Source organism: Molossus molossus, unplaced genomic scaffold, assembly GCF_014108415.1.
Source record: "Molossus molossus isolate mMolMol1 unplaced genomic scaffold, mMolMol1.p scaffold_m16_p_3, whole genome shotgun sequence".
NCBI lineage: Eukaryota > Metazoa > Chordata > Mammalia > Chiroptera > Molossidae > Molossus > Molossus molossus.
In genome coordinates, this window is record NW_023425366.1 from 112,721,162 (window position 1) to 112,738,066 (window position 16,905).

Below are 16,905 nucleotides of genomic sequence, written 5' to 3' on the forward strand. Positions count from 1 at the left end.
ATAGAGAGAAGAAGGGAGAGAGAGATAGAAACATCTAAGTGAGAGAGAAACATCAATTGGTTGCCTCCTGCATGCCTCCCATCGAAGATTGAACCCAAAACCCAGGCATGTGTCCTGACCGGGAATTGAACCAAGACCTCTCAGTCCATGGGATGACACTAAATCCACTGAGCCCCACTGGCTGGATTTTATTATATTTTGATTAATGAGTGATTAATCAATGCTCTTGACTTTAGTGTATCAAAGAAATATCAAATATAATCAAAATCATTGATGCTGGGGGGAAAAAATACACACAAGATGGAACTCCTGAAAAGCTTTGCATTGTCTTCTCCTATTCACCATCTCAGTCATACCACATCCTACACTCCCCTGTCTCTCTCTCTGCTTCATCCTCACAGGCTTACAGTCAGTCCCTTGTGTGTACTTCCACAGGGCTATTGCACATGCTGTCCCCTTTGCCTGGAACATGCTTATACCCTTTCTTACCCATCTCATCCTTCAAGACAAGCCACACTTCCTTACAGAAGTCTTGCCTGATGACCCTTTTTCTACTTTCACCCAGCACACCCACCTCGCTATTGTAGCACTTGTCGTAGATCTATAATTAACCAATGAATGCCTGTACTTTCCCTTAGACTATAAGCTTCATGAGGAGAGGGATCATGTCTGTTTCCTTATATATCCCCAACCAACTAGCTGAGTCCTGGCATGTAGCAAATGTTTAATAAATATTAGTTGAGTGAGTAATGAATGGGAGATTACTTCTTTGAAGTTGTGTATCAAGTGGTTTAGGAGTTTATGAGTTTCCTTTAGGGAAGCTTGTTAAAAAATAATAGAACATGCTTTCAGATCCTCCTGTGAGAAGATCATCTGAACAAGGGTCTGTGGTCTGGCAGAACAGAAAGGCTCCATCCCACATGCTAATTACAGTCAGTTGCTGAAGCTTGCACAGGATTGGGGATTCTGAGAATGAGTACAGGCTCATGGAAAAAAAGCGCCTGGTCAGTTAGCAGTGCCGGCATGTGCACTAACACTTCCACACCCAGAGGCTGCTTGAGGTGGGTGATGGCATTGTAAGTGTGCACTTTAAAATATATATATATATATATATATATATGTGTGTGTGTGTGTGTGTGTTTTTATTGATTTTTTTTTAAGAGAAAGGAAGGGAGAGAGAGAGAAAAACATCGATGTGAAAGAGATACATCCATTGGCTGCCTCCTGCTCTCCCCATACTGGGGATCGAGCTTGAAACCTGGGCATGTGCCCTGACTAGGAATTGAACCAGGACCTCTCAGTCTATGGGATGATGCTCAATTCACTGAGCCACACCTGCTGGGCGTGTGCATTCTTTCAGTGTTACCCTGATGGTGGCATCTATTCATTTATTTGACACCTCTTTGATTCTTCCTTAAAAACTTTGTCTTTCTCTCTTCCTCTTCCTAGATTTATGGTCAATGTGACATGGGACGGCAAAGACTTGTCCTTCACTGAGGAAGGCTATCAGGTGCACCCCAGGCTGGTGGTGATCGTGCTGAACAAGGACCGAGAGTGGGAAAAGGTGAGTGTCCTGTGTGCTGAACGCCTGGGAGGAATGGAAGCCTGGACGGCAAAAGAGTCGAATTGCTTCTTTTCCCAAATCATTTCCCATCGAGCTGCTCCAGATCCCATCCCATGCCAGGGGCAGACCTTTCTTGGAACGAGGTAGAGAACTGTCGTTGGTGCAGTTGGAATGCGTTCCCCAGGTACACTGCTAATTGCGTGCTGCTCTCTATGCTGCGGTCTCGAATCTTGGGAGTTAGGGTCTTTGAAGGACTTAGGATAATTTCAAGATGGTGGAGCTTTGCTTGCATCATTGCAGTAGCAGATATCACATACACAACAGTGATCACATCAGTTTGCCTAAAGCTCATAAATGTGTGCCATGTTTACACATTTGACCAGATGGGTGAACCCCTGTATTTTCATTTACTTAGTCTTACTTTAAATCAGCTAACTTTCAAAATTTAAGTCTATCATATCTATACAGCATAGGTTGGAGAGGAAGGTTATATTGTTTGTAAAGCATATATTCTTGTCCATATATATTGACTATAAAAAATAACTGTGCAGGGAAATTCATCTCGTGTGCCGTACAGCTATGTCTTGAGTCATAGAGGGGAGACTTCACAGGGATTTACAGCTGATGCCGTGCACACAATGATGGTATCTATACCAGCCTCACTCTCCCTCCCCCATAATTGAACTTTCAAATGGACTACAACCGCATTTTGTAAAAAGTAATAGCAAAGATATATCTAGAAAACCAATAGATGTTTGGAAATTAGGTAACACATTTCTGAATAACCCGTGGGTCAAAGAAGAATTCAGAAAGACATTATAAGGTATTTTGAATGGAATGACAGTGAAAACACAGCATATAAAGTTGGAAGAATAAAGATGATGATGTGCCAAGAGGGAAATTCATAGCTTTTAATGCTTATCATTAAAAAAAGGAAAATGAAAAGTCAATGACTTAAGCTTCTTCATTAAGAAGCTAGAAAAAGGCCCCGGCCGGTTTGGCTTAGTGGTTTGAGCGTTGGCCTGAGGTCCAGAGAGACCTGGGTTCGATTCCCTTTAAGGGCACGTACCTCGGTTGCAGTTTGTCCCTGGCCCTGGTTGGGTCATGTGGGTGGCAGCCACTCGATTTGTACCTTTCATGTCGATGTTTCTCTCTCTCTCTCTCTTCCTCTCTCTCCCTCCCGCTCTATCTGAACAAAAAATGAAAAAATGTTCTCGAGTGAGGGGAAAAAAAAAAGAAGCTAGAAAAAGAAGAGTAAAGTAAACCCAAATTAAGTACAAGGAAGGAAATAATGCATAAGAGTAAAAATTGACAAAGTAGAGCACAATATATAGATGAAATCTAACAAAGACAGAAGTGAGTTCTTTGAAAAGATTAAGAAAATTCATAATTCCTAGCAAGAATGATCATACAAAAGAAGAAAAAACACATACAAATACTAATAATCAATACTAAAACTGCAAGAGGGGATATCACCACAGACATTACAGATCTTACAGACCTTACAGTCATTAAAATTATTTTTTGAAATTATGAAAAATATACCAACAAATTTGACAATGTAAATAAAATAAACAAATTACTTGACAAACCACAGTTTTCCAAAACTGACACACACAAAAAATAGAAATCTGAATATCTCTAAATCTGTTAAGAAATTTAATTCATAACAAAAAAACATTTTGTTTAAACAGCAAGAAAAACCCCTGTCCTAGATGGTTTCACTGTGAATTCTACCGGAGATTCTAAAAGAAATAGCACCACTCTACACAGAGCTTTTCAACATATTAGCAATCATAATCTAGCAATATATTAAAAAAAGGATAATACCTCGTGGATAAGTGTTTTTTTCCCCTAAGAATTCAAGATTGGTAAAGCAGAAACGTATATGGTCATCTTAATAGATGCAGAAAAAACATTTGACAAAATTCCATATCCATCCATGATAAAGAAGGTATATTTCTCAATATGATAAAGGTTATCTATGAAAACCCTATAATTAATATGTTGTATAGTGATGAAATAATGAAAATAGACCCACAAATATACATTTAAATTATTTTGATGAATAATTATGACAGTAGGGGCAAGGAAAGTATTTTTAATAAATGGTATTAGTAGGTCAATAGGATAGCCATAAAGAAAAAAATTAACCTTGACTTCACACCATATGCAAAAAATAACTTAAACTAAATTTCAGATTTAAATATAAAAGCCAAAACTATAAAGTTTGTGGAAGAAAATATGGGAGGATATTTCCATGATTTGAGAAAGCAGAATGCAAAAGGCATTAAGCATATAGTGAAAGTGATAAACTGGACTCCATTAAAATTGAAAATTTTTGTATAGACACTGTTAAAAAATGAAAAAAGGCAAGCCACAGACCGGGAAAAAATAATTTAAAAAATATACAAATATATAACAAAGAACCCATATCCAGAATATATAAGGAACAACTATAAGTCAACAATGAAAAAGAAAAAAAGACAATTAAAAGTGGGAAATTGCCCAGCCAGTGTGGCTTAGTGGATTGAGTATCATCCCATGTACTGAGAGGTCAGGTTTGATTCCGGGTCAGGGCAAATGCCCAGGTTGTGGGCTTGGTCCCCAGTAGGGGGCATGCAGGAGGCAGCCAATTGATGTTTCTGTCTCATATAGATGTTTCTATTTCTCTCTTCCTTCCTCTCTCTCTAAAAAAACAATAAAAACATTTTTTTTTTAAAGTGGGGAATTGACTAAAGTATGAAAACATCCTTGACATCAGTGAGATACCACTTGACACACACTGAATGGCTAAAATGAAAAAGAATGATCAACGTTGGTGTGGATATATAGCTACTAAATATCTTATATATTGCTGGTAGGAATGTAAACTTTCAACCACTGTGGAAAGTGTTTGGCATTTTCCTATAAAGTTAAATGTACACAAATCTTATGATCCAGCAATTTTATTCCTAGGGATTTGCTGCAAAGAAATGTGAACATACACCCAAAAGTAATATTTGTCTAAGAATAGTCATTGCAACATTATTTGTAATAGCAAAACATCAAAAAGAACTCAGATGTCCATCAGCAAGGAAATGGATAAATAGATCACGGTATATTCATAAAATGGAATGCTGCTTCTTGCTAAGGAATGAACTAGTAATTCTCACAGCAATGTGGATGGATTGCAAAAACAGGTTGAACAAATGAAGCCAGACACGGAAGAGTATACAGTATGACTCCACTTCTTTGCAGTTCAAGAACAGGCAAAACTAGTCAGTGGGATTAGATATCAGAACAGTGGCTGCTTTTGTGGAGGAGGGTCATTAACAGGAAAGGGGCACAGGAGTCTTTCTAGATTTATGGCAATGTTCCCTATCTTGAACATTTGTCAACATGCATCAAACACACAAGATATGTTTATGTTATTGTATGTAATTGTATCCTAATTTTTTTAAAAAAAATTTTAAACCCTTCAAATTGCGATACCCAACTAACTACCAATGCTTACTGAGTTTTATGTTTAACTCCCAGCAATGGACACTAATTACAGCAATATTAACCATTATATAGTGAACAGCTACTCTTATTTTTCCTTTAGGTGGTACACTGAAGTACTGAGTGACAACTTTGTTTATTCACTCATTCAATAAATATTTATTCAGTGCCTACTATGTGCCTGGAGCTATTCTTGAGGTTTGAAATCTATCAGTGAGCAAGAGAGACAAAATAGTAATAATTTCCATATTCATGGAAGTTGAATTCTAGCGTGTGGGGAATTCTGTGTCCTTCTGTGATGCTTGGGGGAAGCATTGGATTCTAGTTAACCAGCCCTAGTTATTACCTCCTCTCTTTCCTCTGGTCTACTGTGTGGCCCACCATACCACCATACTAAGTGGGGTCCTTTATGCCTCTGGGACTGGGGAGCATTTTGTTTGTTTCTTTGTTTTTTGCCTGTGATGCTTTCCAGTATCTTCACCTTCTTTTACCCATCCTTCAGGTTCTGGTTTTTCTTTCATCTTGCAAAGCCAAAATGAAGGTTATTTTTTTTCTGATCCTTAATAGGAGGTAGAGAATTTGAGCCCTTCTGCCTATGTTGTTGAGTTTGAGGTTATTTTTTAACCTTTTGAAGTTACACAATCTGAGAATCACTTTTAAAGCTGTAAAATCGTCTCCCTGGTTGGATATAACCAGTCCTGGGTCAGGTTTGACTCACGCCTGTAAACTTTTCGTGCTGCCTTTAGACCTAGATTATTTGCCAGGGAGCCTGTTTATAGGGAGGCCACTGCAGGGTAAGTGATAGCATCACATAAAAGAAGGCTGCCATTGACATCCTCCATTACCAGATACAGAAAATGCCCTTTTAATATTTTGTGCTTCCTCCTTCAAACTCCTGTTGAAATACAGCAATTTCTCAAAAAGGCAGCTCAGGGAATTGCAGCTGAGTTGAGCTTAGAATGTACAAATGCTTCCTGTCGTTGGTCTATTCTCTTGGCACTCAGGAGATCCAGGGTTTCAGAAATAACGCCTTGTGCTTCTGTCTCAAAGAAAGAGGAAGCCAGTAGAGAAGGTAAATACCAGTCAGGTTTTCCTTAAGTCTGCCCCCTGAGGAGCACGCACTAGTACAGCAGGTCGGCAGAGGGGAAGGCCTGCAGAATGGGAGATCTGTTATTCTGGGACTAGGAGGCAATTTCCTTTCATCTCCAAGGTCACCCAGTGGTGTCACTGGGAGCAGCAGCATGTAATGACGGTGTCTTGCAAAAGATGACAAGCCTTTAGAGAGGAATTTGCCTTTTGCTGAGCCTTCGTGTGTGGCTGGTGTGGATTATTCCAATGCTATGCACAATGTCTACTGGTGTTCAGCAAACACAGAACTCTTTTGAGCAGGCTTTCTCTTGCAAACCAGGGCTTCTGGGCCTGTTGCCTCTCCTTTCCTTCAATGGCTTTGCTCTGCTTTGGAGCTTGGTGGGTCCAATGCTTTTCAGAGACGCTTGAAAACAATACCCTGGATGTAAGCCAATTGTCAACCCAGGCCAGGACCACCAATATCCCCTGTGTGCCAACTCTGTGACCACTGTTCCATCAGGCACCAGGGCTGCTGCAAGGATGAGTAGGAAACCCATCCCTCTCTTCTAGTAGCTCATAATACAGCCATCTCTGGGGAAAGGAGGATGAACTTGACTTGATCAGTTGGGGAAATCTTCTTAAGGATAGGGACACCAGCATTGGTCCTTGAATGATAGACTGGATTTCTTCAAGCCAAATCAATTTCTTCCTAACTACCTGAAAAAAAAAATGCTTTGGGAATAATCTTAATTTTTTTTTTTTTAATCCTCACCCGAGGACATTTTTTGATATTTTGTTCAGATAGAGTGGGAAGGAGAGAGAGAGAGAGAGAGAAACATCGACGTGAAAGGGACACAGCGAGTGGTCGCCACCCACATGACCCAATCAGGGCCAGGGACAAACTGCAACCGAGGTACGTCGTGCCCTTAGCAGGAGCGGGAACCAAACCCAGGTCTCTCCAGACCGCAGGCCAACGCTCTAACCGCTGAGCCAAACCAGCCAGGGCTGGAATAATCCTATTTTTAATTTTAGGGTTATACTTACTTTACAATGAAAAAAATGTGTATATATATTGTATATATCAGTATATACACATGTATACCAACTAGCTTTAAAAAGAATATATAGTTAGAGAAAAACAGAAAGAGAAAGAGATTTAAAGAAAGATTTTTAAAAGCAGTTTAGAAGTTTTGACTCCAAGCATAAAAAGGACAAAAACCATAAATGTTAAAGAAAAACAACCCTCTTATTTTCTCGAGAAGTGCTGATTGAAGATGGTCAAGATGCCCCTAAAGACATAAAGTAGACCCATAATTGAGTGCTCCTGAGCACAGTGTCCCCTCCTCTGACGTGTCTGCTTCCTCCTCACTCTCACCACTCTGCATTCTCACTGGTGCCTTTGGTTTCGGCTGCCTTCCGCACTGTGACCCCTCCCTCCAGCCCAGATCTCCGGACCTCCAGACTTGCCTGCAGAACACGCCCAAGTGGATCGTCCACTAACCTCCAACTTCATCTTGTCCAAAGTCAAAGTCATCATCTTCCTCTCATGAATATGGTTATTTTCCTGTGTCCCAGTACAGACTGCTTTATTTTTATCCTCTCAATATCCCCCAGGCCCTCATATTCAGTTGTCATCTGCTCATGCATAGCATGTCCTGATGTTCCTGTCCCTTTGAACATTTCCCCCTGTTTGCCAAGGACACCCTTTCCATCGATTCTACATCTGCATAATCCAAAGTGGGTTCAGTCCTTTCTACTTCATTTCTATAGTATACCTGTGTACTAACTCCCAAGAGTGTAAACAGCGTGCACTGTAATTGTTACTTTGCATATTTATCTTTACTTAGACTGGAGACCCATCAGGAATAGCTCTGCTACTTTCAGATGTTTCTTTGGCTCTACCACAAGGCTTTGTTTCTGGTGCAAAGAAGGGCCTCTATGCAATCTGCTGGTAATGACAACTTCAGTCACCATTTATTAAGAGCTACTCTGTACCAAGAACTATGCTGAGAATATTACAATCGTAATCTGATTCCGTCATTTCAACAACTCACCTAAAGTCAGTATTCTTATCCCTGCCTCATAAATGGAAATTCAGGTTCAGAGAGGCTAATGACCAGCATCAGATCCCTCAGCTAGTATGTGATGGAAGCAGATGTGAAGAGGTCTGCCTGAGCCCAAAGGCTGCATCCCTAATTGCTGCATCATCTTGGTAGTAGGAGAAGGATAATTTAGAGGAGAAATTAAGGGATTTCCTCCTACCTTAGAATGAAATCCACTGCCTTTTTCTCACTGGGTACAGCAGATTCTACCTAAACCCAGCTAATAGGAACTTGGGGTTTAAGTATCTATCACATTTCACAGGCCCTGTCTTTTATGGTGGACAGAGCAGTTTCATCTTCCAATTTGTCTCGTTAAAGAAGAAAATTATACCCTGTCCCTTGTGTATTATGAAGTAGATGCCACTTAAACAATTCCTAGAACAGATATGATAAAGCATATCTTTCAAAAAGCTAAGGTTGGTCTCTGGAGTGTATAGTTCTGACAGTGACGTATCAGCATGTTATCAGACTTTACCAGCAATGGTGTGTGCATGAAGTGCAATTATTACATGATGTAACTTCTAATTATAAAAACTCTAACCTCCTCCCTTCTACCTCACTGTATTTAAACTACCCCTCCTTGACTTTCCTACCATATTTAACCCAGAAAGACCCAGTGAGTCTCCAGAACACATGAGATATGCAGAAGATTTCGTGTGTGTGTGTGTGTGTGTGTGTGTGTGTGTGTGTGTGTGAGTGATACCAATAATCTGCAAAAATGTTCATCCTGCTAAAGGATCAAAGTACTTGTGCAAACATTGTACTTTGCTTCCATACACACACTCCAATGATTATGTAAAAGAAGAATGGAGAAAAATTATAACTGAGATCAGTAAATAACAACTGGTAGACCACTTGTATGGATTGCTAAAAAGGAAATACATTGTTTACATACTCTACAAGTGGACAGAAACATATTATGACTTCTATGTGCTCATGTTGCTTAGAAAAATAACGGCAGCTTATTGATGAGGCCATGGATTCTGGCTGTGACTGAAAGAATACTATTTATTTGATTTCAGATTTTCACTTTCTCCTTTGCCATTTTATCTCTGGTGCTCAATAGCTAAGATTCAGTAAATGTTTGTATAATAAACATGAGAAGGAATGGAAACATTTTTTATGAACTTTCCCAAATGAGGAACATCATTTAGTGTGGTCATTCTATAAGTGTGGTTGATTGGCTTCCTAGATCAGAGTCGTCATGGGAAAGATGAAAAGGTCTTAGCCCTACCTCAAATCTAGAGAATAATTATTTCTGACTCTCCTTTTTCATAAGCTTTGTTAGTGATTCTCATGTCCATTAAATATATAGAGCTACTGCTTTAGGGCATAGATTCCTTGTAACCCTGACAAAATTATTTCATCTAGGTCATCCTAATTATTGAGTTCTTGCTTTTTAGCCTTTATGCCTCTGTAGTCCTTTGCAATACACTGCTTACTAGCAATGCTTGAGAGAAATTATATAGGAGAAAAGGAAATTAGAGTCTTGTTGCACCTTGAGTAAATCTCTGATGAATGCGACAGTAACAATGCCAAATAAAATGCTTTTTATGGATATAGTTTAGGTCCTGTCACCCAGTGAGTCCTCAATAAGTATTGAGTTATTAAATTTTTTTTTCAGTTAAATTTGTCCCCCATGAACAAAGTATGTTGAATTTTAAATATATAACCCGTATTTATTCACACATTTATTCCATTAAACAAAATTTCCTGAGTACCTATTATGTGCAAATCATTGTAGAGGATGGCAATAAGACATGGACCAATGTTTAAGATAATTAGAGTCTAATAGGGCACTAGGAAATGCTCATAACTACAAGATAGTGTGTAAGTGCCACAGAGATGTGCTGATTAAACTCTCTGGTATTTAGAGAAGAGATATGTTAAATGTAGGGAGAAGGATCAAGAGCATCTATACAGAGGACTTATTTGAACAAGGTCTCAGAGAATAAGCATGACCTGAACTTCTGACATGTGTAGGAAGGCTATTCCATGCAGGAGGAACATTGAAGGCCAAAGTCCAGAGGCAAGAATGCCCAAGGCCCATCAGAGCAAGAGTTCAGTGTGTTCGAAACATAACTTGTGTGTTTCAGATGACTCTCACCCTTCTATAATCCTCTCCCCTTGGAGTAGTGGGACCATGAGTATGATGAGATATGCCTTCAGTAATTATGTTAGATAGCAAAAGCAGATTTTCAGTTGACTTCATATTAATCAAAAAGAAGATTATCAGGGTGGGCTAACCTAATCCCATGATCCTTTTAAAAGTAGAATTTTTTGCAAATACTAACAGAAAAGGAAGTCAGAGATTTGAGCATGAGAAGGATTTGAATGATTGCTGTATTTAAGCAGAGAAGACCACGTGACAAGGAATGTGAGTAGCCACTAACAACGGAGCTTAGTCCCTGGCAAATAGACAGCAAGGAAACAAAGACTTTACCTCTACAGCCTCAAGGAACCCTACTCCTCCAAAAACCTGAATGAGTTGGAAGTTGATTCTTTCCAGATTGTGCAGCTATGAGCCCAGCCTGGCTGACATCTTGATTTTGGCCCTGAGCAGAGAACCAGCTGAACCCTGCTGAACCACGAGAGCATAAAGGAGTGTTGTTTCAAGTAGCTCAATTTGAGGTAATGTGTTACATGACAATAGAAAATGAAGATTGACTAAGGGAAATTATGGGCATGAAGGACCATGTTGGAATTGGCATTACAGACTACGAGACTTTTTCACTAATCTTTTGGGCATTGTAGAAAAGGTTGAGATGAGAGAACAACATAAAATAATAGTAATAGCTAATGTTTCTTTGATATTGATGATATACCACGCAGGGTGCTAAACATTCAATACATAAACTCAATCTAATTCTTCCATGAACACTGTAATACAGATATTTCTAGTGCTCTGTTTTACAAATGTTGGCAATGAGGCCCAGGGAAATTCAATAACTTGCTCAAGGTCATAGCTAGTAAGTTGCAAAGCCAGGATATATGAACCTCATAAACTAGACTGTTTCTGTAGAAATAAAATGGTGATTGGCATAAATCTTTGGAAAACTTTCTAAGGGGCTACTTAAATAGCTCGGGTTAAAGGGAATGTAGGTGTGAGCAAGAACAGTGGCAGTGGGATCTGAGAGACATCTCAGACCAGAGTTGAAAGCACGTGGCATTGACTGGATAGGTTGCTGAGAGCTTTGTGAGAGAGAGGAATCAGTCAGATTTTTATTTTATTAATTTAGGCATGGGTCTGTGCTTAGGCATTTCTGGATTGAGTATTTCCAGAAGAAATTTGCCATTCTTGTAAATAACATTGTTCAATTATTTTCTGTCCCTCTCCCCCTCTTCATTTCCTCTCTTTTCTCCCCACCCCCAAATCTACATTCAAAATCAAGTGCTTTTTTTGTAAAATGGGTTTGGTAATATCACTACCTTAGCAGAGTCTGTGTGAAATTTAATTTGTTTCTTTATATAATGATCATTAAGTTTCTCAAATTATGTGAGCCATAGAAAGGGAAAGTCAAGCCATTACAAAGACTTCGAAATTATTATCTACTGCTGTGCATAGTGACTATTTTAAATACCCACACGGTACAATATATTAGGTCACAGTGGGAAAAATATAGTAAGTCTCTAGCAAATTAACACATCAAACTAAAATAAGTGATGTCATTTCCTTGTGTGTGCCTGTATGTGTGTTTCTGTCTTGCACTGTTTTTTGTTTGTTTGTTTTGTTTTCGGTTGTAACTTCAGCCCAATTCCAAAAAGAACAGCAGTTGACCCAGTGCTTTCCTGCAAGGCAACATGCTGCAAAAATGTTTCTAGAACTCCGAGATCAAAAACAAAAGGAAAGCCCTGGCCGGTTTGGCTCAGCGGTTAGAGCATCGGCCTGCGGTCCTGAGAGACCCGGGTTCGGTTCCCGCTAAGGGCATGTACCTCGGTTGCAGTTTGTCCCCGGCCCTGGTCGGTTGTGCGGGTGGCAGCCACTCGATGTGTTCCTTTCACATCGATGTTTCTCTCTCTCTCTCTGTTCCTCTCTCTCCCTCCCACTCTACCTGAACAAAAAATGGAAAAATGTCCTCGGGTGAGGATAAAAAAAACAAACAAAACAAAAGGAAAAAAGCAATTCCTAGAAAAGACATCTCTATATGGAAACTTACATTGATGGGAATGTTAATGATAAAGATGACTGATGATGGTGGTGGTCATCACATGATCGATGTGATCATAATGGCAGCAGGAGTCATTAGCTTGGCTCCTATTACATGCCAGTCTCCATGAAGAATGTTTTCAATGCATTATCTCGCTTAAATAGCATGATTATCTCTGCATTTTCTCATATCTAAATGGGAGATAATAATAGTACCTACATCATAGGGTTGTTGGGAAAATTAAACAAAATAATATATCAAGTGCCTAGAACACTGACTAGTGCATAGTAGATTATCAATAAGTGCCAGCCCAATTATAATTGGAGCTCCAGGTTATAGGAGAGAAATTGGAAACTACATGGGATAAATGGCTTGCCCAAGGTGATAGTGGCGAAGGCAGAACTGAGCCCAAGCAGCATTACAATAGAGCCAGAGTCAACAAGTATGTTGTCTAGAGTATCCATCCCCACCAAACTCCCAAGCCCAGTTGATGAGGAAACTATCTGAGGGTTATAAGGGCACAATTAAGCTGACAGATGGCATGAATGTAAGACAAAAGCTGCACCCTGAGAGTTTGCCATTGCCATCAATTATGAAAATGAGTGAATAGATTATTTAAATGATCTCAGATGACTAAATTATTCAAAGAGCCTCTTGGAAGTATTTCTAGAAACTCCTGAGCAGACAGTGGAAAACCATTTTTATTTTGCTGACAGGGCCATCAACTCTTCTGTGTTGTAGATGAATGCACATCCCGAGCTCCTCTGACAGAAGGAGGAAGCGAGGGAGAGTGGGAGGGAGGCAGGGAGTTTGAGAACAGCGGCCTGTACGCCCAGCACTGCAGAACATAGAACATGTGTCATGTAGGAGAAAGTTTTTTTAAAACTATTTTTCCTAGAATACTAGATTCTTTCAGAGTGCCACAGGGGTTTCAGTGCAGACAGAGGTTACCAAGACAGGCTCCAACTTTAACCAGAGACGGTACTGCTTTATTTGGTTGCTATATTGGTCTTCCAAGTGAGCTTTCATTTGGGGGAAAAGATATAATACTTCTAAAATAAGTTTGAAAATGAGTCGAGTAATGGGATTGACTTTAGTGAACCTCTGAATATAATAGTAAACTCAAATTTGTTGAGCACCAAATGCCAAACCTTACAATATTGGCTTTCATATTTATTATTACACTTTAGCTATATGATAAACCTGTAAAGTAGGTGGTATTTTCTAATTTTTGAATAGAGAAAACTTGGAGATATTCGGAGACATTTCTTATCAAAAGCTGAGAAAAGATTCAAATTTAGGTCTTGTGAGCCTCCCAGTCTAATGCTCATTGTACCTACCACTTGCACAGTTTCTAGGAGGAATGAGGGAAATTTTCATAAAAGAGTTTCCTGTGAATAATATTTCCCTTTGAAATTCAGTAGGGGGGGGGGGGAGTGACAATAACTAGCCCTTTAAGTAGACTCAAATCTTACCCTTTAGGATAAAGAACTACTAATCATGAATGTCTGATGTGATTAAACTATTGGTCCATCCATTTATCCACTCATCCACCAAGCCAATCATCCAATGATCAGTCATCTGATAAACCATCTGCCTGGTCATCCATCCATCCATCCATCCATCCATCCATCCATTTATCAACCCATCTGAACAACCATCTTTTATGTACCATCTGGTCTTCTACTCTTGAACCCACCCACTCCCTCACTACTAATCTGTTTGGCAAGTATTTACCAATTATCTACTATGTCCCAGACCTGTTGTAGGTATGGGTGAAGCAGAGATAAATAGCACAATATCCCTGTGCTCAGGAAGCTCACAGTCTAATGGAAGAAACAGAGAAATGAACTTTCAATTACAACACAGTCAGAAGAGTGCTGATAGTGTAGTTAAGCCTAGGGCACCAGGACACCTACCCAACCTGGGTGTTGTGAAAGGGACAAGCAAAGGCTTCCTAAAGAGCAAACATATGTCCTGGATCCTCAAGGATGAAGAAATATTTATCCGAAGGGTGAGGGTCATCTGACCCATTGTATTGACTGAATCACAAACATTCGAGGGTCCTCATTATTTTTAAGCATTTCACAGTTCATCTGGTTAGCAGCAGCTGGATTGCTTCCCACCCCACCTATGATCAAACCTCAGTTTGTCATCTGGACCGGCTCTCTACTTTCTTAGCATGGTCTCTGTCAGTTTCTGTTATATCCCCATTTGCAGGCTGATGGTGCAGACAGGAATGACATTTGTCTGCAAGAAAAGAGACAGGACAGTGACGTGCTCTACCCCAGCAATCTGCTTCTGGCTACGAGCGGCTGTGCCAGGCTGCCTTCTGGAGCTACAGTTTGGTTTTCTCAACTGTGTGATTGGCAGCTGAAGCTGTGCACCCCACTATGTTGTTGTTCTTGGCTTTGGAGCCTGGGTTGGGCCAGAGGGAGAGACAGAGATAGAGAGGGATCAAATATTCCCAGCGTTGATCTCTAAGCTGTGGAAGACTTACTGTGCTTTCTAGACTGTGAAGACAAAGGAATTGGCCCCCTGATACCTTGAAATAATTCCCCACATTTTATAACATAATTAATGATAAAAATAATAATTACTGCATCCTAGTCATAGCCTAGGGGCTGCATATGCATTACTTTCATCCCCCTCCCCTTTTTGTTAATCCTCACTTGAGGATATTTTCTCATTGATTTTCAGATAAAATGGAAAGGAGGGAGGGAGAGAGAGAGAGAAACATCAATCTGAGAGAGATGCATCGAGTAGCTGCCTCCCACATGACCCCAACCAGGGCTGGGGATCGAACCCACAACCCAGGTACATGCCCTTGACTGGCAATCGAACCCTCAATGCTTTGGTCCTCAGTCCAATGCTCTAAGTGTTGAACCAAACCAGCCAGGGCACTTTCATCCCCTTTTAACAGACATTCAACACAAGTGCTACACCCATCCCCCCTGGTTTATATACAAAGAAACTGATACTCTGAGAGGACTAGTGACTTTCCCAAGGTTACAGAGCAAGTGACAATGTCAAACTTCAATTCAATTCTGTCAGATGCTAACGTCCATTTTATTTCTATAGCACTATTTGGTAGAAGTGGAGGTTTAGTAGCAAAGGTTGTCATTGCATTAATTATGAAAACCTACATTGGGAGCCCCTCATCCATGTATGGGGACATGCTCCCATTGTTTACAAGAAGGGCTATTACAGGTACAAGATACACCCACACACACACACAATGAGGCTCCTTTTCCTGAGCTAGCTCAGAGCATCCTACTGAGCTGCATGCAAATCTGCCACCTAATCAGTCTCTTGCATCTTTGTGCAAAGCCAGTTAGTGTTCCTCTTTGAACCTGAAGATGTAAATTGCCCTCGACTCCTGCAGTAAGCTGCCTGTTCATTCTTTATTACTGCACCATATGGTTTGTTATCTGTAGCCATTGCCTTTTGAAAACCTGTTTTTAAACCCATCGCAATCAGATCTATAGTTCTTGAAGTCTATTTTCCTTCCATTTGAATTATAATTTTGCAGATTAGAAAGACTGAGTGGACCTGTTTGAGAAGGGAGGAGGTAGGGACTGGACCATCTGATTTCTCTCAGAGAGCAAATAAAGAGTACATTGGAAATGCATATGAGGGGAAAATCCAAAGCTGAGAAAAGACAAGAGAATCAACTTTTACTCCCTTGAAGGGATTTGTAGAATGACTTGAAGAAATGGATGGCCTTTCTCTTATGTGGTTTTAACTCTAAAGTTTGAAATAGACCACCTGAGTTGGAAGAATCCTGATTTTTCATATTGTCCCTCATGGTGCTGACATCTATGTCTGCCAGGAAATTATAGCTAATGACATTCTTTTTCTTGCCTGATTAAAATGTGTTTGAAGTAACAGTCAGATATAAGGTAGGAAAGGAGGGCAAGAATCAGATTAGGATATTGGATCCTGATAACCCTCCTTTCTGTAGGGAAAGCAGGAATGTTAACCTCCTTTTAAGAGGTGAGGACCCTGAGGTTCAGACAGGAGAGGTGACTTGTTCAAGGTTCCTCAGCAGGGACCATACACACTCTCTCTACAGATAGCATTTGAGTTGGTAATGAGAATCAACACAGCGAGATTTGAGTTCTGTTACCAAAATGATACCCTAGATTTTGCGTTCAGAAATTGTGATCACTTTGAAAATGAATGAAGATTCGAAAGTATGGGACACCCATCAGGTAATACAGTCAATCAACTAGGGCAGAGGTTGGAGACAAGGATGAGTCTGATCCAGAGCTTCAAATCCCAAATCAATGCCAAAAGATAAGGGAGTAGCCATTCCATTTTTAATTTTTTAAGGAAACTTCATACTGTTTTCTTAATTTTTTTTTTTTTTTTTTATCCTCACCCAAGGACATTTTTGCATTTTTTGCTCAGACAGAGTGGGAGGGAGAGAGAGGAAGAGAGAAAGAGAGAAACATCGATGTGAAAGCGACACATCGAGTGGCTGCCACCCACACGACCCAACCAGGGCTGGGGACAAACTGCAACCGAGGTACATGCC

The 16,905-nt window shown here is 40.0% G+C and overlaps 1 protein-coding gene across 2 annotated transcripts in view; it reads left to right on the plus strand.

Annotated features, from left to right (window-relative positions):
- The window catches only part of GRIN2A (glutamate ionotropic receptor NMDA type subunit 2A), a 385,539-nt gene that overhangs the window by 270,042 nt on the left and 98,592 nt on the right, over positions 1-16,905 (plus strand). For both annotated transcript variants that reach the window (XM_036279357.1, XM_036279358.1), the window contains one exon: positions 1,450-1,564. In XM_036279357.1, coding sequence (XP_036135250.1) covers positions 1,450-1,564 — 115 coding nt within the window. The remainder of the gene's footprint in view (positions 1-1,449; positions 1,565-16,905) is intronic.